The sequence below is a fragment of the Chaetodon trifascialis genome, chromosome 4, assembly GCF_039877785.1.
Source record: "Chaetodon trifascialis isolate fChaTrf1 chromosome 4, fChaTrf1.hap1, whole genome shotgun sequence".
Lineage (NCBI taxonomy): Eukaryota > Metazoa > Chordata > Actinopteri > Chaetodontiformes > Chaetodontidae > Chaetodon > Chaetodon trifascialis.
In genome coordinates, this window is record NC_092059.1 from 1,808,959 (window position 1) to 1,832,384 (window position 23,426).

At 47.5% G+C, this 23,426-nt stretch overlaps 1 protein-coding gene across 1 annotated transcript in view; it reads right to left on the minus strand.

Moving 5' to 3' along the window:
• Window positions 1-23,426, minus strand: part of pik3r3b (phosphoinositide-3-kinase, regulatory subunit 3b (gamma)) — a 171,869-nt gene that overhangs the window by 105,203 nt on the left and 43,240 nt on the right. The window contains exons 3-4 of the mRNA XM_070960155.1: window positions 15,174-15,248; window positions 14,291-14,368 (exon numbers count right to left, since the gene is read on the minus strand). Coding sequence (XP_070816256.1) covers window positions 14,291-14,368; window positions 15,174-15,248 — 153 coding nt within the window. The remainder of the gene's footprint in view (window positions 1-14,290; window positions 14,369-15,173; window positions 15,249-23,426) is intronic.

Consider the following 23,426-nt stretch of genomic DNA (forward strand, 5'->3'; position numbering starts at 1 on the left):
GAGGAGAGGAGAGGAGAGGAGAGGAGAGGAGAGGAGAGAGGAAGAGAGGAAGAGAGGAGAGGAGAGGAGAGAGGAGGAGAGGAGAGGAGAGGAGAGGAGAGGAGAGGAGAGGAGAGGAGAGGTTGGTTTGGTTTTAAAAAGCCATTTATTTGCCAACTTTAGCACAAAATCAAATCCTCATCCCTTCTTTCAATGAGCTAAAATATTCCCGAATCACAGAAAGAAAAACAAAAACACCACAGAAGAAGAAAAAATTCTGTCCTATTCCGGCATTAACATTCAAAAATTAGTAATGAGCTCTCCATTGCCCCCTAGAGAGCAGAGAACCCCCCCAATGCCCCACATGTGACTGAAAGTCTGCAGATTGTCCACCATCTTATAATATGTGTGTTCAATCTTTAGTCGGGCCTTCAGCAGACCCTGCAGCACCAACAATGGCTGCACACTGCCGACACCTTTATCCCGATTTTTCCTCGTCAGCCAGATGGCTAACTTAGCGGACCCTGAAAGAAAGTTGATTAAAGTGTGCAACATTTTCTTTTTTGCACTATATCTCGGGCCATATATAAACAAACTAAAAGAAAAATCTTCCCCGAGGGCCTGAAACCAGGACTTTAAAAGTTCAAACAGCGCAGCCAGCCGCGGACACTGGACAAACAGATGGAAAATTGTTTCAGAGTCTGAACAAAACCCACACTCCTCCCCCAGCTCCGGATCAAGGTGTGCTCTGTATCTGTTCGTAGCTATTGCCCCATGTACAACCCTCCATTGGAGGTCTGCTGCCCGCTTATCTAGGGGCAGCTTGTACAAGGACCGCCAGCTGCCTTTGGGAGAGGTGTCTGGGCCGAAAAACTCCGTCCACCTTGACTCCTTCAGCTCTGCCAGAGAGCGCAGGTGCAAAACCTTAACGCAACACTGGTAGATAGCCTTCTTACCAGCGTCCTGAAACTTGTCCAGCTTTGGGGTTGCAAGTGAGAGCAGCTGTCCCCCTCCTTCCTGCCACTCCCCCACAGAAGGTGTGACCACCACAGAAGGGAAACCATACTCCATCCCCTCTGTCCACTGTTCACATTGAGCATGGTTATTAATGAATGCTCTGAATGATGCTGGCAGGGCAGCACAAAACTCCTCCACCACTCTGTTGAGTAGCCTCACAGAAGTAATGCCACTCCTGTCCCTCAGGGCATCCATACTCAACCTTGCCCTCATCAGGTGGCCCAGTTTGGTGCAGCCAGCTGTTCTGAGGTTAGCCCTCAGGCTGGCTGATTGCAGTGTCTGTGCTCTAAGGAATCCATTGAAGAACAGAGGTTCCTCGAATAGCCACATGCCAGGAGTCCCTTCTGTGGTACGAGATGAGTTAAAAATCCTCCATGCTTGCACCACAGAGCTGTAAAACGGAGTCAGCCCTGTCAGGTCTACCTCCTCCAGTTGTATCAGGAACAGCTGTTTCTCGTATCCCAACCTCCCGGCTCTCCTCAGCAGCAGGTGAGCGGTGTCCAGCCAGCTGGGACCACATCCATATAATATTTCCTGAGCTGTTCGAAGTCTGAAAGAGGCAATCTTTGCTTGAATGTTAATGAGGCCTTGCCCACCTTCATCCACAGGAAGGTAGAGAACTGCTGCACGAACCCAGTGCCGGCCGGACCAGAAGAAGTCTACGATGGCCCTCTGGAGATCTTCAATCAGGCCCGGTGGTGGTGTAAGAGGGACAAGTCTGTGCCATAGAGTCGAGGCGACCAAGTTGTTTACGACCAGAACTCTCCCCCTATACGACAACTGGGGTAGCAACCATTTCCATTTAGACAACTGAGCACACACTTTCTCCATCACCCCCTCCCAATTCTTGGACTGAAAAGCCTCAGTGCCCAGAAAGACCCCCAACACTTTCAGGCCCTCTTTACCCCATTTGAGCCCTCCCGGCAAACTGGGCACTGGCTGACCCCTCCACTGCCCGACTAGCAACGCTCCACTCTTTGCCCAGTTGACCCGTGCAGATGAAGCCCTCTCGTACAGGGACAGGGCATCCCGCAGACCGTGAACGTCTCCCTGGCTTGTGACAAAGATATTTACATCATCCGCATAAGCAGAAACCACCAGAGGACGCTCACTGAGAGCAGGACCCGGCAGCGATAAGCCGGTGAGTCGACCCCTCAACCTGCACAGCAAGGGCTCAATGGCTAAGCTGTATAGCTGGCCTGATATAGGACAACCCTGTCTGATCCCCCGCTGCACAGGGATTGGCCGACTCAGCCCTGCCCCCATTTTCACCAAACACTGCGCACCCCTGTATAACAGACTAACCCACGACATAAACCCATCACCAAAACCAAAAGCCCTAAGTGTAGAAAACAAATAAGAGTGATCTACCCTATCAAATGCCTTTTCCTGGTCTAGTGATAAAATCCCTGTGTTTACATCACAAAAGTTACACATTTCTATCACATCACGAACAAGAAAAATATTGTCCATTATATTTCTGTCAGGTATGCAATAACTTTGGTCTGTGTGGACAATGACACCAAGTACACTGTTTAGTCTGTTGGACAAGGCTCTAGAGAGAACCTTGTAATCAGTACAAAGGAGCGCCACTGGCCTCCAGTTCTTAAGAAGAGCCAAGTCTCCTTTCTTTGGCAGGAGTGAGAGGACTGCCCGCTGGCATGAGACAGGAAGAGAACCTGTCCGGCAGCACTCGACCAGAACTTCGTGAAGGTCAGATCCCATAATGTTCCAGAACTGTTTGAAAAAAGTCACTGGAGAGACCGTCAATCCCAGGAGCCTTCCCAGATGCCATCTGATGGACGGCGGTGGTCAGCTCCTCTAGAGTGAGCTCGGAGTCCAGAATATCCTTCTCCCCTGGGCTAAGCTGGGGGAGCTCCTGCAGCAGCTCTTCCTGACACTCGGTCCTACAATCCTCTGCAGCAAAGAGATCGGTGTAAAAATCCACCGCGTGTCGCCTCATCTCCTCTGGGCTGGTGGTGACCCTACCATCTGGGAGCTTCAGGCAGGTCATCATCTTCCTCTGTGCTGTTGACCTTTCCAAGCCAAAAAAGAAGGCGCTTGGGGCATCCATGTCCTTCAGATGGAGGAAGCGAGACCTTACCAAAGCCCCCTTCACCCTCTCCTGTAGTAAGGAGCTTAGTTCCTTTCTTTTCTCTTGTAGTAGAGAACCCATATTGGGGTCTGGGTCTCCGTGCAGCCCCAACTCAATGTTTTTAATGCTGGCCTCAAGGTCATGCACTGCCGCCTTTATCCTAGAAGTGGAATAGGATGTGTACTGTTGGCAGAAGACTCGGACTTGGGCCTTGCCTACCTCCCACCAAAGCTTCAGGGAACTGAAGAGGGGTTTCCTCAGTTTCCACTGCTGCCAGAACCCCTCAAAAGCCTTACAAAAGGTAATGTCCTGTAAGAGCTTGTTATTAAAGCACCAGTACGAGCTAACCCTTTTACCCGGCGAGGTTACCATTTCCATGGCCACAAGATGGTGATCTGTAAAGCCAACTGGGCAGATGCTACTGGAGGCAAGCCTGGAGCTGAGGCTTCCAGAAATGTAAAGCCTGTCCAGCCTGGCGGCACTCACCCTGTTATTGCTGACCCTCACCCATGAGTACTGTCTCGTGTGGGGATGTTTAACCCTCCATGTGTCCAACAGATCTAGATGTGTGGTGACATTTTTCAAGTGAAGTGATGATTGTGGATGTGGTTCTTCATGTGTCCTGTCTAAAGTGAAATCTAAAGTACAGTTAAAATCCCCACCCATAATGATCTGCTCATTTTGGTATTTTTGCAGCTCATTTGCCAGTGTGCTGAAGAAGCGAGCTCTGTCAGCGCCGTGGTTTGGTGCGTACACATTTACAAAAACAAAAGCAGCACTTTGTATTTCTGCCTTAACAATGAGTGCGCGACCCTTCACCACCTCAACAGAGAACAGAACAGTTGCGTTTGCAGATGGTGTAAACAAAATTGCTATCCCCGCACTAAAATTTGTGCCATGGCTGAGGACGCATGGTCCATCCCACCATAGGCCCCAGTCTACTTCATCCCCTGAGATTGTATGTGTTTCCTGTAGAAGCAACACATCCAACTTTTTTTGAGTAGCTAACTCAGAAATTATAGCTCTTTTATGCCTGTCCCTCCCACCATTAATGTTTAAGGTCCCTGTAATAAGGCTCTGCATGAAGAGGGCAGAGAAGAGAGACAGACAAAGAGACACAAACAACAAACAGTCAAAAAGAGGAAGCACCGTGCTGTGCATGATCATATTTTAACGTTTACTTTTCCGCACACTTTTACCCTTAATTTTTGCTTCCTTTCTCAGGGCTGTGATGTGCTTCTTGAGGCGAAAACGTTTCTTCTCATCAAGAAGATCAAACCCAACAAGTCTTTTTAACACGCCAACGGATCTAATGAATTTATCAGTGTCATTGAAATAATCTGTAACTTTGGCTGATTTTTTATATGTTTCGTCAAGGAAGTTTTTAATGTCCTCCAGAGAGTAGAGGTCAGTATTTCTGCTTGAAAACTCCTTGACTGAGACAGTGTCTGACTCTGAATCAAAATCCATCTCCTCACCTGAAACTGTGAGAGGTGTGTCAGTACCTGCAGACTGGGAGCTCCTCAGACTGTATGCAGCCACGGGAGCTTCACATTCCTCAGCCTGCTCTGTTCCACCTAAGGTGTTTGTGACACTGGCTGTCACGCTATTAGCTGCAGCAGCGGCGGCGACGGCAGGCGCGGGCCCAGCCACCGCCACGTCAGCTGCCTCGACGTGCACAAAGTCGGCTACGGCGGTGTTAGCCACAACAGCACCGACCACAAGACCGGCCGCCGCCGCAGCGGCAGCAGACGCACCGCCACCCGCGCCGGACGACGCCGCGGGGGGCAGCGCGCCCGCGACCGCAGCGGCAGAGCACCCGCCGCCATCCGCATCGGACGACGCCGCAAGCGGCAGCGCGCCCGCGGCCGCAGCGGCAGCAGACACGCCGCCACCCCCGGCACCGCCCAACGCGTCCGCGCGAGCGAGGCCGCTCGCCGCCTCCTGCTGTCTGTGCGGACAGGTCAAACGTTTATGCCCGACATCCCCGCACTCAAAACACTTCATCTGACCTGAGCTCGCGTACACCATGTATGAGCCCTCCCCGTGTTTGACTCTGAAGGACACCTCCAGCGTTTGAGTCGGAGAGTCCAAGAACATAAATAGCTGCCTTCGCAGCGACTGAACATGCTTCAGTTTAGGATCTTTGCATCCTAAACTCACCGTTTTAATCCCGCTGGCAAATTTGCCGAACCTGCGGAGCTCTTGCTCCAACAGCTCATTAGGTATGAACGGCGGAACACCAGATATGGTGATTCGCGTGGAGGGCACCGACAGCGGGGACACCTGCACAAACAAATCGCGGATAAACACGCCGCTCTCAATCAGCTGATTCACCTGCGGCTCACCTTTCAAAAACACCACCACAGCCTTATTCATGCGGGAAGCATAGCTTAGCTGTTCGTGACCCACCTGCTCTCCCACAGCCAGCAGGACCTCCTCCACCGACACACTATTGTCAGGCGGGACTATCCTCACTCCCTGCCGGAGGGACGGAGGTGGCGTCTCGGCGGACGCCATCCCTCCGAAAAAACACTCCCTAACAAGTGATCGAACAAACAACAGTTCGTCAAAAGTAATTCAAAAAAAACCTTACCTGATCAGCACATGCAGTGGAGAGAAAAGACACCTGAGACCCGTGAAAAGGAAACAAATTCAAACTTCCGCGCCACTCGCACTCCGCCACCACCACTGCAACCACTCACACTCACACCGGAAACGGAAGGAGAGGAGAGGAGAGGAGAGGAGAGGAGAGGAGAGGAGAGGAGAGGAGAGGAGAAGAGGAGGAAGAGGTGTTCTGTATATTCACATATCATCAAGTCGTTGCTGTCCAGCGTACATCCTAATGCATGTGTTTGTGTTTGCAGACTGTGTGTTTATGTGTTGTCAGACGACACACTGGCACTGTGAGAGAGATGACATCATTGAAAAGGATGCTGGGAGCTTGTTGAGTGTTCAGAGAGGAGGAGGAGGAGGAGGAGGAGGAGGAGGAGGAGGAGGAGGAGGAGGAGGAAGAAGACAGCGATGGAGAGAATTTTCTGTGGGTGTGATGTACATTTCTAGTCGATTTTGACTCCTGCAACCAGAAATCATGAAAAACGTGACGCGTCATCGTCACGGAGGATGTCTTCTTCCAGTCTGAAGGCAGAAATTTGTGTTTCGACGGTTTCAAGGTAAAGATCATGACAGAGCAACAACGGCTCAGACCTGGATTTGTTCAAACATGACATCAGATCAATCAGATCAATCAGACACATGGATCCCCCCCCCCCATTTCAACGACGTCTCTGCGTGGTCCAACAGTGGCAAACGATCCAGCAAAAAAAAGCTTGGCTCAACTTTTCCTTCGACACAGCGCGGCATCGTGCAGGAAGACGCCGCTGCCGTCAGTCAAGCTCGTGCCAGCGCTCATTCCTGGTGGACGACTTCGTGCTGTGACATCACAGTTCTGCTGTTTACACGGCGACCATCGTGAAGGAGGACGAAACGTTGTGACGTTGTTAAGGCCTTTCTCGTAAACAGCCGAGCGTGCTGTGGGGTCTTCACCGGAGTATATGTCATCAAGAGATACAGGAAATGCACATAAAACCTAAAAATGGCTGCATCCACCATCAGAGACCTCGACTGAAACCACAGGAAGCTTCACGTGCATCCACCAGCTGCTCTGCGTCTCACTGCAGAGACCACACTGCTTCTGGACACGAACAGTGAAGAGCAGAACTGTCAAATGTGAATGTGTTTCCTGGATTTACGCAGCTAAGGTTCAACTCCACGCACACACACGTGCACACACACATGCGCACACACACACACGGATGTGCATCCCTGCAGCCTGTTTTCTGTCCGAGCTGAACGAAAGAGGAGAAACCAGAGTTTCTTTAACGCAGCAGAACTCTGAACTCGCTGCACTTGGTGATGAAGAATCACTCTGAAAGCGAGACTCTGCAGCCTGGAGCTTTATGTGCATGTGTGTCACTGTACGAGCATGTGTGGCTGCGCCTCTTCGCTCCCCAGCTGACTGTAAAAACACCGGCTTCTAATAGGTTATTGACGGGCGCCAGAGGAAGATGATGACATCACCTCGGACCAATAGCGGGGCCGGGACCGACTGACGACGGGAAGGACGGCTGCGGAGGATGGAGGGATGGAGACGGAGAGATGGAGCGGAGGAGCTCTTTTAATTTGTGTTTTGCTGAACTCAGCGGCTCCTGTCAGCGAGGGAGGGAGGGAGGGAGGGAGGGAGGGAGGGGAGGAAAAGGGACGTGATGAATGAGTGAATAAAAAAGAGGGAGAGAAAGAGACAGAAGATGTGAGGGGGAGATGGAAGAGTACATAAAGGAGGAGCAGTGAAATAAAAGATTATTTAATGGCTCCAAGGCTGCAGATTGGCTGATCGCTCGTTAGCGGCGAGCAGTTAACAGATTGGATGGGAAGACGGGAAGAGAGAGAGTACGTCTCCGTCCATCTGAGCCGAGGGTGGACGGACAGGAGGGCGGGATGGGGACGGGGGGAAAGGTGTTAAAGTTTGATGAATTATTACACACGCACAAATGATCATTGATTGTTTATGTGTGTGTGCGTGAGCTGCGGGACGCCTCCGTGTGTGTGTGTGTGTGTGTGTGTGTGTGTATGTGCTGTGTGTGTGCTGTGTGTGCTGTGTGTGCGTAACGTGTGCAGTTTGTGTCGAAGACAAAGTGAATTCTGCTGCAGTCTGAGCCAACGTGAGTCATCGTTTCCAAAACAGAGACTGCCCACTCTGTGCCTGACAGGCTGGCACGACGGTGTGTGCGTGCGCACGTGCGCGTGTGTGTGTGTGCGTGCGTGTGCGTTGTTAGTACATCCATGTCGTCCACACACACACTCTATCTGGGTCAAAGTGTACAAACACACACAAAGCCAGCAGTGATGAAAATGCTCATACAGTTTGTGTGTTTATTCACAAACACACACTGATGTGTTTGTGTGTCCACACTTATGAGGACACTGTCACACAAACCCACCAGTCCTCATTCTACCCGCAATCCAAAACCAAGCAGGAGTGGACTGGACAAAACATTCTGATTGTCCAAACTGTCCCCGCTCTATAAAATATAACCTCACTGTCCAAAAATGTCCCCACTGTCCATAATATAAAGGCAGTTTCTCTCCAAAATGTCCACAAAATGTACAAAATGTCTTCACTTTAAAAATAAAAATCTTTAACTTTTTCCAGTTTTGCAAAATGTCCCAACTTTACAAAATGTTTTCACCTTTAAAAAAGGACAAATTGTCAACAATGTCTGAAAATGTCCCCTTCTGAAACGTCCACACTGTCCAAAAAATGTCCAAAATGCATTCATTTGCAGCAAATGTCTAACTAAATGTGGTCCTCACAAAGATGGAGGTGCTATCACACACACACACACACACACACACACACACACACACACACACTGAGCGATGTGTGGGCACGGCAGAACCAACCAGCTAAAAAAGGCTAGCTATCACCATGGCAACGTCCGGGCCGTGTACCAATCGGAGGTCAACTCGATGAGGTAATGTTCTCGAAAGCTTTCTGAGCCTGACACACACGCACGCACACATGCACGCGCACACACGCACGCGCACACAGGTCGGTTCGGGATCTGAAGCTGCAGAATAGGCTGAGCGTGTCTGTACAATGAAACTGCTCCCTGTTACGTAACATTATTCCAGAACTCAGCAGCACAAACACAACGCGGCGATGAAGAGCGCTGCAGCAGCCTCACACTCCTCCTGCAGAGTGACGGACGGACGGACGCTGCGTCGCTCTCTCACAGCGATCCATGAAACGTACACACACACGGCAGCTCGCTTCCTGTTAACTCACACTCACAGTCTGTGTTGTTGTTTGTCTTTTGCCCGTCCTTCCCCTCAGCGATGACGACAGCGATGCTGATCCCGGTTCAACTTTGACCTCCAGGTCACAGCAGTGACATCAGTGAGACAGATCATGGCTGACGAGTATGAAGAGCAGAGCTCTGAGGACAAAGCCTGAGCTGTAAATGTCTGAACAAAAGCACCTCAGAAACAGAAGTCGCCATCAGCTCCTTCAATAACTGTGTTCTTAACGTGCAAACAGACGTCTTTCAGCTTCTCTCAGTGGGATAATCGATGGCGCCGCTGCAAAGACCAACAGATGTCTTCTGTTTTCCTGGACACACAGCGGCTGTTTCCAAATTTCCAAGAAGAGACCATCAACAGCACTTTGATAAAAAGACAGATTTCACATGGAGGTTGACCTTTTGAGTGCTGCTTCGCACAAATAAAGACAGTAGATGATACATGAGGAGAAAGAGCCTGAGTTCATTCATTCATTCATTCATCTGGAATGGACACATGAAAGCAGACAGAAACAGTCAGACTTTGTTCCCGCTGGCAGAACTGAAAGTGAGGCTTCAGACAGAGTTGGCCAACAAATGTCCTAAATTACATATTACTAGTAATTCAATTAGGAAGTAATAAGTTACTCTACAGCATCACTCTCTGTGTGTGTGTGTGTGTGTGTGTGTGTGTGTGTGTGTGTGTGTGTGTGTGTGTGTGTGTGTGTGTGTGTGTGTGTGTGTGTGTGCCAAGGATTACTCCATAGAAGAACCTTAGATCCCACCGGTCGTGTTTCAGACGCGGAGCTTCGTTGACTCGCTCAGATCGTGTTTGTTTGGTCTTTTACTCTTGATTTTCAGGTGTCAGCAGGCTTCACAGTCGAATGGTTTCTTTATTTGTCTGTTTTAACTGCGTTTGTCTGCATCGGCTCTTTTATTTTGAAAATTTACCAGCTTGTCTACACAATCCTGTGTCTGACTTTGTGTTTGGTTGCATCGTCCATCAAGAATAGTCTCGACACGTATTCTCCGTGGGGGAATGTGGACACTCTTCCGATACGGAGACGCTAAGCGCCCGGCGGACATGCACGCATTGACTGGCATGGCGGCACTCACACAACGTTCATACTACAACCACAAGGTTTATCGCGCTTCACTGGTCCCTTCAAAGCTGATTTACTGTCTTGCTGTCATGGAGCCGCTAGCAGCTAACATGATCTTTTTTCTTTTTGTCTATGTCTATGTGGACAGACCTGAGGCTCAACATGGTCACTCATTGGCCACTTTATTATGTACAATCGCTTTCAATTCAGCAATTAATTCTGCCATAAAAATCTTCGTAATCTTCAGGTTTTATTGATATTGTTGCAAATATGTATATTGAACTATGTGTTTATCAGAGAGGTCGTGGTTACAGGCTGAGAGATGTTTGTCATCATAATACAACCCACCACGAACTATGACCCCGATGCTAAAGGATGTTTTTCTGACAGGCATCATGAAGGGCAGAGCGGTCATCTCGCACTGTTTTACATTGTGCAGGTGAACTCAATAAACAGGAAACCTGTGAACGTACAGACAAAAAACAAAAACATGCATGAAAACTAACTCGACCGGCCAGAAGACGACTTTCTGAGTAAAGCAACTGATTCTGAAATGACTGCCAGAGCAAAGCCTGGAAATAAAGATCAATTTATTTATCGCCTTCAGGTCTGACCGCACAGAAGAAGACATTTCTTTTACCTTCATCTGCCTGCTCAACCCAAGGAGACAACTCTGACAGTGAGACACAGAGATACGTCTACATGTGACATCAAAGACAAAGAGACATGTCTGTCCCTTCGTCCTTCAGCTGTCCTTCATCATGACTTCCCTCTCTGCCCTCCGACACTCAAGCCAAACTTTTCCTTCGTGTCTGATGGCGTAACTTTGCAGCCACATGTCAGCACAGATCTGCACACAAGCCACCGCTTTTCATATATATTCCATAGGATCTGTCCGGGTCTGTTAGACCGCTCAGCGTGCACGAAGCCAGTGTGACTGCAGGATGTCAGCGGCCGCATTTCTCTACATTTTCCAGCATAAAGTGCGCAGGACGTCTCTCATGCAGCCCCCTTTCTGTCTCAACATATATGTGGGTGTGCGCATCAAGCCTGCATGCTAAATTCCTCTGAGTGCCTGCATGTCAGCTCCTTTCAGTCACTTACTTGGAGTATGTGCATATCTTTGGCCCCACGCTGACCTCCCACCACTGCCCAAGGAGGCCAGGTGTGTGTGTGTTTCTGTGTGTGTGTGTGCCTTCTGTGTGTCTTCTTCTACAATGAACCCATTCTTCCCGCTCAATATAATGTACTGGATTTGCAAAGTTCTTGACTTTTTCTGCAGAAACTCTGAGACTTTCTGAGAAAAACATCCATCATAACAAGCCATTTTCTCATTCTGGGTCTTATGATCATGACGGCTTAAATCAAAATAATCTTCTGGATAATACATTCAAAGGGAAATTCCCTTTTTCCTACAACCTGGGGCTGATTTTCATAATTTTAAACATTACTGGAAAATACAACTCAGGAGTTTCAAGCAGCACCAGGAAATATATTCTCATAAACAGCCAGCGGCGTCCTCTCGAATGACACAGTCAAAGGTCATGAAAGAGCAGGAGACATCCCATAATTTCATGGTATATTCATATATGTATTCTGCCATGAACTTATGGGATGATTTAACCAGATCAAACAGGCAAAGATTAACAGATCAGAGGATTAAAATCCACATTTTGGCAGTTTTTCCTTAACAAATCAGTGAAATGCTGAATATCAGAGCACGAGACATGTCTGGACTTTTTGTTTCTACCAGCTGGGCTCCGTGTCGGATCGATGATGTCGACCGCGCCACCAAAACTGGCCAATCAAGGGGTCGGTCCATGTGACTGTACAGTGTGTGAGCTGTGAGAGCACAGCAGCAGTGAGCTGAACTGCAGGTGTGAAAGTGACCGCAAGAATCGCTCAAGAATACTTTGAATGACGGAAAAGCAAAATTAAGGTCTGACTGAACAACAGGACACCTGATTCCTTAAAACTGGTCATGGACTCGACGACACAAAGGATGGATTTGCAGGAAAAGCGCAGCAGCGAACAGGACTGATGATTCCACTGATGAGCCGGCACAAATAAAAGCTTCATATCTCACGTCCATGTTTCAGCAGACGGTTAAAAACTACTGAAACATCTGCACTCAGCCTTTCCCAGTCAGCAGCATCACACTGCAGCTGATAACAAATGTGTCCCTCCCTCCCTCCCGTCTCTCTCCCCTCACAGATTTTGTGAGTTCCCCGCCTCCCTCCCAAAATAAAGTGCGGAGTCAGAGCACTCCCTGGTGGTGCCAAAGCTGAACTTCAGCAACTCAAACTTGGCCAACTTTTTTGTCTGGAGTGAGTTGGGCTGCGTCCGGCTTCAGCCGCCCGGTGCGAGGAGCTGCAGCCTCGGCAGGCGCTCACGCTGCTTTAAATGCAGAGAGGAGAGCAGGAGGTGAGGCTTGGGAGCTCCGGCCGTCGCTCATGAGCCACTTGTTGCTTCTGTAGTTCAGTGCAGAGATTCATGAACTCAAAGCTGAATAACTGATACATGTTGCTGCTTTTTACTGCAATCGCTGCAGTTTTGTACCAGCAGAGAGTACAAAAACATCACATCCCTTCACGTCTTTAAGGGCTGTTTTTCTTTGCTTTGAGATGAACATGCTCACACATGGAATGTGTAACAGTGCTGCCTCTCTATCTGTTAAAATAAAGGCTTTCTGTCGTTCACATACAGGCGTCTGTCGGGTAAATGTTCTTTACAGATGGAGCTACAATAACTGTGATATTTAGCTCCTGGTACACATGAAGGAGTTTTCCATCAATACGCAGGAAGAGGAGTGTTCTCCATTCCCTCAGGCTGCATCAACGATGCTCATCCTGCTGCTTAAGGCCTGCAGGTGATAAAGAAGTCAGGAAACAAGAAAACACCAAATCACACCTGAGTGTAAGATTTGGCTTGAATCCAAATCCTGGTTTCCCATTGGTCGAGACCAAGTGGAACTCAGGGGTATCCCCACGACGCAACCATGATGTCATCAATGCTCCCTGCTCCACCTCACCTGTCCACTGCCACCTGAATTTCATTAATATCAATGCAGTTATTGGTATCAATGACTATCCTGCTAATAAAAAAACTTCCAAATCCTAACAGACCTTTTGGATACAAAACTTCATCATTTTATCCTTTGAGACATTTCTGAGGAATTTTGTCATAATTAGCTTCTGAATTCTTGAGTTACGGTCAAAAACGTCACAGTAACGTTGACCTTTGAGCTAATTTAACACAGCGTCACAACTAGATGGAATAAAGAAATCGACTGTTTAGCTTCTGAAGTGCTGCAGGATCCAGCGCAGCCCTGTCTTTACAGGTCATCCTCACGGTGTTGAGGCAGCATCGCTTTGTGTAGTTCAACTCTGAATGTAGAGTAAGAAAACATGTTTGTCTACTCATTCGTTGTGCGCTGTAACAGGACAGGAAGTCTGTAATGGCTCAAAACTTTAGCATCAGGAGAAACCTGCTGCAGCTTCAGAAACTGAAAAACACAAAAATCCAAAACAAATAAACGTGTTGCAAATGAAAAAATGAAAAATTCCACCGTAAAAAATAAAAAAACACATTTTTTTAGACGGATTCGACCTGAGAAGAATCTCCTCTACAACCTAAAATGGCTCATTTTCAGCGTCTGCAGTAAAATGAACTATTTGCATTTTCTCTGTTAAAAGAGATGATAATCATTTTTATCAAATACAGAACTGTGCACTGCTTTCAGTTTCCATTAACGCAGCTGCATTCAGCTGAGACTTGCTGAGTGTTACGGCGGTGTTGCCAGGTTCAGCCGAGAAAGAAGCGATCGTGACCTTCACTCACCATCATGTAAAGTCAGCAACACATTTATGAAACAAAGCGCTTGTTTGAAAGAGGCTTTATTCTCTTTTGTCTCCGACTGGATGGCTTTTTCCTTCACCCCTTACCTTGACCTGCCCTGCTCAAGACTCACTTCAGACTCCTGTACGCCGCTCTGAGAGTCTACAGGATGACTGACTGATGACAAGCTGATTTTTCTTACAGATAACATCAGAGTGATGCTCAGAGTGACACACTGAACCCATCAGCAGCTTCCAGAGCCTTCAAGCACATCGTCAAGTCGCTTATTTTACCAGACCAACAGTCCAAACACAAAGACACTGAATTTACAACCACATAAAACTGAGAAATGCACCAAATCCTGACACTGATTCCATTTACGTCCTTAAGTTAATCAGCTAAATTCGTAGAGCACCTACCCGAGTCCAGAGCCTGCCGCAGCTCTGCAGGTCCACCGGAGGCCGGAGGAGCTCGATACAGAGACTCAGTGTTCAAACCTGCAGAGCAAACAGAAGAAGTCAGCTGAGAAGGAAAACATGCTCGTCCTTTAGGCTGCGCCAGGCTCAACGTATGAGCAGTGCTGTGCACGTGGCTCCAGGTTACTGACGTCGAGTTACGACCCATTTCTCACACGTCCTGCTGAGTTACAGAATCACCTGCTGACCTCAAAGACACAAATCCAACACATTTATTTACTACTTCTTATGTGGAAGGAAGCTGGTTTTGATCCTTTTTAATAAGACACTTTACAGATGAAATGCTGATGAGGTTTTTTCCAACATGAAATGAGAACAGACATAGCTGGAGTCGGGATATCGTTAGCCTAGCTTAGCATTGGACTGGAAGCAGGGGGAAAACACTAGTCTGCTTTTATCTTAAGTTCAAAATACACCTCCAAACACTTCCACGCTGGCAGTATTTCAGCTTCCTGATGCCGAGCCGTCAGTGACGTTGGCAGGTTTTAGGTTTTCTAATAAACCAAAGCCTGTGCTCACCGACTATCAGCTGACCTGCGCTGCGGCTGGTAATGAGGAACCAAAGTTATGGGTTCTCACAGGGATCCACAGTTGTTTGTCAAGACGTGCCGCCCCTTAAACAGCTGTTCTTCTCATCTCTGTTCATGTCCAACTTACAACATGTTGATGCGTGATCTTCACAGGCTTGGCTGCTGTTTCCCCTCTTTATGCTAAGCTAGGCTAATCACATCCTCACTCCAGGTGTGCAGTGAACAGTGTATTTCCTAAACTGTTGAACTCATCCTTTAAAGTAAGCAGGCGTTTGTTCATGTTTGTATTCTCTCACCGTGTTTCTCGACGGCCTCGATGAGTCTCCAAACGACCACGGGAGCCGCCTCACACAAAGGCTCCGCCTCCACGCCTGAGAGCGAGTGCGAGAGACAGAGAGAGAGAGAGAGAGAGAGAGAGAGAGTGACAGAGAGAGAGAGAGAGAGAGAGAGAGAGAGAGAGAGAGAGAGAGAGATGATCATTTTTAATTCACATAAAAACAACAACCATTCCTCCACAAACTGTTTATTTATTAATGACGCACAATAAACTCCATCATTAACCTTTAATGTGCTGCCGTCTTTGCTTTGCATGACGTGTTTGTTTAACAATATATTCAGAGAAGAATGTTCCAGACCATGAACAAAACAAAATGATGCTATAAATTAAAAAGAAAGTCAGCCTGAGTCGCGTGTCGGTGAATTTCAGTGATCTTATCAGTGCTTCATTAGAACTGAGTCTGGAGGTCATCAGGTCAAAACTCCACATGCCGCAGGGTGACGGCATGACACACACGCACGCACACACACACACGCACACACACATGCATCTTGTTTGTCATCATCTGAAAACTAGCATCCAGAGATCTTCTGAAAGGTGTTCAGTCTTCTTTCTAAAGGAATCACTCCACATTTATCCATCGGAGAAGAAGACTGATATCGACTGAACCGGTTTAAAACTCCTCTGAGGTTTAAGAAAATTAAATCTTATGGAAAAGAAGCAGGTGTTGTTTTTTTTTTTGAGTATAACATATTGTTCGTCATGCTCGTATCAGACAAATTTACTAATATAATAAATATTTCAGAGATGTTACATGAATGTCACATCTGGAAGTTTCACATGTAGGTGAAAGGTAATTAGGACGAAACCGATAAAGCTGAAAATAATAACCTCAGACACGTGACAGGCTGCAATGAAATGCAAAATAATAAACTGACCTTAAAAATAATCACATATCTGCAAAAATTAAAATACTGTGCATGTGCTGCCTGACAGCAGCTAATCAGCCGGGTGGAAGTGAAAAGGTTAAGCAACATGTGGGATTTGATTACAGCCCACGAGCTGCAGCAGCAGCTGTCATAACATTCACTATTGGGAATCAATTAGATGGAGGAAAGAGGGAATTTTCCAATTAAGGATTACGATGCAAGTTACTCAGCTAATGGAGGATGTATTGTGCTGGTGGAGAACAGAGAGGGTGAAGCTGAGGTGATGGAGGTATGAACCAGCTCCTCCACCACAACCACAGCTTCACATGGAACTCATGGGGTCTGATCCAAAGTCAACGGAAAACAGTGAAGAAAGAACAATTTTTTAAATGAATGCATTTATTTATTTGCACTCCAACTTGACAACAGAACCAGAAAGGTTTCTTAATGTTTGAACTTAGAGAAATCAGATCAGTGAAGCTGACCCAACCTGACAGACACACACACACACACACACACACACACACACACACACACACACACACACACACACACACACACACACACACACACACACACACCATTAATGGACACACATTCATGCTGCTGAGGGGTTTACAGGGGCTTATGAGGCGTGTTTCTCACACCTGGTTTGGGCTGCAGAGACACAGAAGTGGGATAAAGAGCAGAAGCAAAGAGAGAGCAGGACATCGTCTGCATAGAGGGAGTCCTTCGGAAAGCTGGTTGGATCCTGCAGACTGACAGTGCCGTAAACGATGAAATAAATACGGACATGAAGGCGTCAGCTCGAGTATAACGGCTCACAGGGTAAATTCTGCATAATATTCATGTCCACAGCACTTTCTCTATGAACACAATGACAGAATGAGTCGTGTCGTGTTCACCACCAAGATCCAGCTTCCAAATGCAGTTTGGTTCCTGTTAACACTTAAATATGATTTAAATCTCATAAACATTTCACATTAAAAGCTGCTAGGAAAGGTGGACAGATGTCTGTGAAGCCACTAGAAGTAAAGCTGCCTCTAACAATTACTTTCATTCTTGATTAATTTGATTATTGTTGATTGATCAGAAAATATCAAAAACTGCCCGTCACGATTTATCAGAGCCCAAGATCACATACAGAGTCCTTTATTGTCAGAACCATCAGTCCAAAAGCCACAGATGTTCAGATTATTTATTTATGAAATAAGAGAAGGAGAAGCAGCAAATCCTGACTGGATCAAAATCTTGGATTAATTAATTAATTCACTGCGAGTAATTAATCAATTCATTATTCCACTCTGGATGTTGGACTTCCTGTGTGACATCTCTTCACTGACAGTGGGAGAGGCTGCAGCGGTGAGATGAGTGAAAAAAGAACAAAATATGACTCCTCCCTGGTTTAAATACTGTTTTTATGTATATTAAATTCAACCAGAGAGTCGCAGAGGGACTCAAGAGGATTTGAGTTCAGAAAGCAGATTCCAGTTGGGTCAAATCCACGTCGTGGCACAAACAGCGTCTCTGCCGGCGCACTGTTAATAATCCCTTCATGTGTTTTCCCTTTGTTCCATCGCTGCGTCTTTCTTCTTCCATCTGTCCTGCCTTCGCTCAGGTTTCCTCTTTCCCTCCCTCGTGTCCCCCACAAGCCTCCCTCACCTCTCTCTCTTTATTCTTATTCATCATTTTCTCCCCTCATCTCCATCGCCGCTCACTCTCTTCTGCTCACTTACTCTTTCTCACCCCGACTTCCCGGCTCAGCGACTCCCTCGCTCTTTTGTTGTGCTGTTGACAGTTGTGTCATATCAAAACACACACACACACACGCACACACACAGCCGAGTGACAGTCATGCAGAGTTAAATGACACGTGTCCACACACTCGCTCACGTGATCATATAATAAGTAACAAAAACACACATATTTGCTGTATTTACAGGTGTACAGACCTGTATCTGCTGCACTGGTTGTGTTTTGTATTTCAGGTGTGTGTGTGTGTGTGTGTGTGTGTGTGTGTGTGTGTGTGTGTGTGTGTGTGTGTGTGTGTGTGTGTGTGTGTGTGTGTGCGTGCGTGTGCATGCAACGAGAAGCGGCAGAGGAATTTCCGGAGATATAGGTCGTTAAATGTACAGTGCTTCCATTAACGTCACTGTCACAACGCATCACAGAGGCAATATCTCACCCAGAGGAGAGAAGGAGAGAGGAGGAGAGAGGAGGACAAAAACCAAAGAGAGGGTAGAGGACAAAGACAAGAGACAAAGACAAAGGAGAAGGATGGTTAGACAAAAGCAAAGAGGACAAAAGAGGATAAGAGAAAGAAGGAGGAGGACAACAGAGAAAGACTGAAGAGGAGAACAAAGAGAGGACAAGAGATGAGGACAAAGGACAGGAAAAGGAAGAGGATAAAGAAGAACGGAAAGAGCAGGACATGGTGAAGAGGAGATGAAAGAGGGGAAAAAGAGGACAAAAGAAGCAGAACAAAGAGAGAAGAGGAGAAGAGAAAAAAAGAGGAGTGACAACAGAGGACAAAAGAGTGGGGAGAGAAAAAACAAGATGAAGAGATGAGGAAGAGGACAAAGGAGGTGACAACAGAGTGGAGGAGAGAATAACTGAGGATGGAGAGAAGAGGACAAGGTGATGGAGATGATGAGGAGGACAAAGACAAAACAAGTGAAAAAGATGAGAAAGCAAGAACAACAAGAGTAAAAGGGAGGAAAAAAGCAAAGAGGACACAGAAGACAACATAGAAGAGGACAAAAGAAAAAAGAAAGAAAGAAGAGGTGAAGACAACAGAGGACAAAAAGAAGAGGAGGACAAAAAGGATGAGAGAAGAAAAAGAAGGGACAATAGAGAAGAGGACAAAAGGGCAAACAAAAGACAAAAGACAAGTAGAACATAAAGAAGAAAATCAAAGAGGACAGAAACAGACAAGAACAAAGACAGAAGAAGAAGAAGAAGAAGAAGAAGAAGAAGAAGAAGAAGAAGAAGAAGAAGAAGAAGAGCTGCAGACATGGAACAATGAAGCTGAGCCGTCATTCAGCTCTGCAGCAGATCAGCCTCCTACCAGCTCCTATAGAGGACGTATGGAGCTGCACACAAAGACACAACCAGCAACACATGGGCCACGCACACACACACACACAGGCGGCAACACATTAACGCACACACACACGCACACAGAGGCGGCAACACATTAACGCACACACACACGCACACAGAGGCGGCAACACATTAACGCACGCACACACATACACACACAAACGGAAACACAAGCCAGATAAACAAGCAGACACACACTCATAAACATGCAGGAAACACTGTACACACACACACAGCTATCACAGTGAGACAAAGAGGGAAATGCACAGAGTGAGTGAGTGTGTGTGTGTGTGTGTGTGTGTGTGTGTGTGTGTGTGTGTGTGTGTGTGTGTGTGTGTGTGTCCTTCGGTCACTGAGGTGTTCTGTCATTAAAACATGCTCCGTTACTCTGTACTGCAAAGACCATATACTGCACTCGTATACACACACACACACACACACACGTTCTCTTCCTGCTGCAGTGACCCACAGACACACACGCACACACACACACACACACACACACACACACACACACACACACACACACACACACATCTGTGTTTCCCTACAGACAGCTGTGGTCTCCGATCAGCAATGTTTGAAATGATTTATTGATCAGTGTTGGCAATATGAAGTAGACCCTGAACCGCTGTTCTTTTCAATTTAAACTGATAAACACACACACACACACACACACACACACACACACACACACACACACGCACACACACACAAACACAAAAAGCTGAACATCAAGATAAGAGAGTGGAGTTATAGATTGAGATGCCTATATTACGCAGTGCCTATGGGGCTGCAGACGAGTCGTGTATTAGGAGACTCTCTTGATGTATAATGCATCAGATTTAGGTCAAATACTTAAACGCAGAGTATGAAAGGGGAAATTCATCTATTTTTGATGTTCGCAGGAGATTAGAAGTTTGATCTTTATCCTGAGTCCCTCTGCAGAGATTCAAAGTCTCTGATCTTTCCCCTCTTCCTCCCTCAGATGGCAGCGCTGCAGTAACGCACCGGGACACCAGGGGGCAGCTGACTCCAGCCCTGACTGGTCAGTCCTGTGGCCTTCACTGTGACAGCTGCTGCACAGGGAGGTCACGGGGGGGGGCTCATTCTGCCATTTCAGGGGGAGAAAAAGTCTTTTCCCACAGTTAGTTCATCGAAGCTGAGGCCGGGCTCAGGTGCGATGAAGGCTGAAGGTAAACTGCAGCACACAGGAAGGAGGAATTCATGAGAAGTGCTGCACGGCTTCAGTTTTACAGGCAGTGTTCATGGACAGCACGTCCGCTGCCCGTCTTTCATCTCGTCCCTGGCGTCTTCACCAAACACCCGTGTCAAAGCATGATGTCGGCAGGTAGCGTCCACCTGCCGCAGACGAGCTTCCTGCCGCTCTGCCCGGCTTTTAAACGAACTGGAGGTCTGGACGTGAGGCAGACAGACGCGTAGAGACGAGCGGCAGAGCCGAGGTGACCTGCGGGCTGCTGGAGCGTGACGGCTGGATCCTGTTACTGATGTGAGGCTTGAAATGACAATCTCCTCTCTACCGCTGCTGCTATAATTCTCTTCCTCCCCCTCCTCCTCCTCCTCCTCCTCCTCCTCCGGTCACCAGTTACTCTGGTTTCTCCATCTCTTCCTCCTCTGCTGCTCCTCTTCCCCTTTGTTTCTTTGTTCTGCCTGGTCTTTGTTCTGCTCCGGCCTCTCTTCTTCTTCTTCTCTCTCTCCACAGCAGATCAAAGCATGTGATATTCTCAAACACCACATTTAACTGGGAAACAAGGAGGCACTTCAGATGGATATCATCCATCCCGCCGCACGTGTTGAATGATTGCTCTGGTTCTTGCTCGCTGTACGAGCCGCAGACACTGATGCACTGTTTTTCTTTGGTGCTCGGTAGCTTAGCAACTAGCTTGCTGCACAAGTCCAGAATTTCCTGTCAGGGATCAAAAATAATCTGTCTTACAGGGTCAGTTTGCACTTCTGCCTGTCCAGTACAATGGCGGTGAATGGGATTTTACACGTCCATCGCCGGTGATTGTGATGGCAGCAGCTGGTTCCCGTGAACAATGTTCACCTTGAAAACGAGCGCTCGCTTCGGCTTTTCATCCCCGGCGGTGCAAACAGGCCGGCGCTTCTGGCTCGTATGTGTTGAATCTTAAACAGCGTGCGGGAAAGCGCCTCTGCAGCGGGATATTAGCGGCTAAGCCTCTGTAAAGAGCCCAGTGAAACCTTGATCCTCCATCTCCTCCCGACCAATCTCCCATGACAGCCTCCCGCTCGCAGGAGAGGCCGCCTCTCGGCTCCCCGGGGACCCTGACAGACAACCGGGGCCGCGAGGCCGGCGTGCGCTCAGACGGGCTTCCTGTAGGTGCACACTGACACACACATGCATACATTAACATACATGCATACACACACTCACAGGTAGGCGTGCAAACATGGACGCCGCTGACTGATTTAAAACTCCTGACGGTAAAAGCACTGATTTGCATGCTAAATGCTGCAGATGATGTCTCTCACAAATAGATGCAGGTCGTTTGTCTTTCTTTGTGACCACACGCTGCTGTGTCAACGCAGCCACACTCACTTCACACCTGAAATGCACATTGAACGCGTCTGCTGGGCTGACAGCGCCGTCTCCACCTTAATGTGAGCTTCCCCTAGCGCTAAAAATACCACATATTCATTTCAGTTTTGAATGAGCTGACATTGGAAATCATGTTGTTTGTCTTTGTTCACAGCTTCGGGCAAACAGGAGCAGCAGTTATCGGTCTGCATTAAAGACGTCAGACGCTGCAGGCGCGAACAGAAGCTCAACAGCAGCGAGCAAAGCAAAGAAAGTCATGCAGGAGCTGCAGTAAAGGAGGGAATTACAAAAGTTTGAGCTAAAATATTTAATGTCACATATTTTAAAGCAAGTTTCAAACGCAGTCTCTGGTTGTTGAGCCGCTGGTTTACATTCATTTTACTATACTGTGAAATTAAACCTGTTGAGACTTAAAGTGTCTCTTTTGGGTTTTCTCAGAATCAAACTGTTCACGTTCAGCGTTACTCACCAAAACTAACCGTCGTGTCGAATGTGTTTCCTTCCTCATAAAACCTCTGCAGAGCTGAGCACTGCTTTCATCCATCCTGTCCTTCCTGTCTTTTCTTCTTCCACTGCCTTTGTTGGTGCACAGCAGCACGTCTTGCTGTGTTACTGCCACCTGCAGGCGCTCAGAGGTCGAGCGCCCTGACCCTGACGGTTAACTCCTGACCCTCAGAGGTGCAGATCAGAACACGTGTTGATGATTCTGGGATGCATCAACTTTGTTGAGCAGAAGCTTCCACCGTTTGACTCTTACCTGAGCTGCAGGTCTGTGCACACGCCCATCAGTGATTTCACAGCAGGTGCCTCCAATCAGGGAATCAGCCCAGCGTGATCTAAACGACTGGTGACCGTTTTCCAAATCATACGGATTCCCTTCCCAGAGCCGCTGCGCTCAGATCAGTTCACGCGCTATGAAAATCAAGTTGCACAGAAGTAATCCGTCACACAAAACAGTTTTGTCACATTTATACTTTTTATTGCTGTGTGGAAACGCAGTGGAAACAGGGATTGTTTCCAAAACGCCTTCTTCAGGTGAGTTTCAAGGACGTCTGGAGAAGAACGCTCATTAACACACGAAAGCAGGAAATCACAATGTCTGTCAAATATTTCGATTTTTAGATCAACTCTCTGTGCTCTGAGCATCCTTTTTGTCAGGAGTTCATTATGAACACTTTACAACGGCAGAATTACAGAATCCTACCAATAAAATGAAGGCAGTAAATATGCTGTCAGTCAGGATTTGGTTTGATTAAAACCTGACTGGAAGTTGAACATCACATCCAGTCTGACTCCTCTTTGACAGCAGGGACCCTGCAGTTGATTCGTCCTCCTTCCTCTCATTCATCACCTCTGACAGATCACCTGCCTCCTGCTACTCTTCATCACTTTGGCATCATGTTTCCCAACAATCTGACATTCTGCTCCACAGTGTCCCACTACATCATTAATGGAGCAAGTGAGGAAATGCCACAGGTGAGCAGGGACGTCCAGGCAGAGAGACAATAGACACTGAGACGGACGCTCGGACCACACGGATACGAATGTTTATCTGAATGGATGTTTTCTCCCTCAGTTCAGAAAAAGATTTTGTCCACAATAACTTCATTTTACAAACAGCTGCTAGATATTTATTTACAGTTATCTGCCATTGATTTCT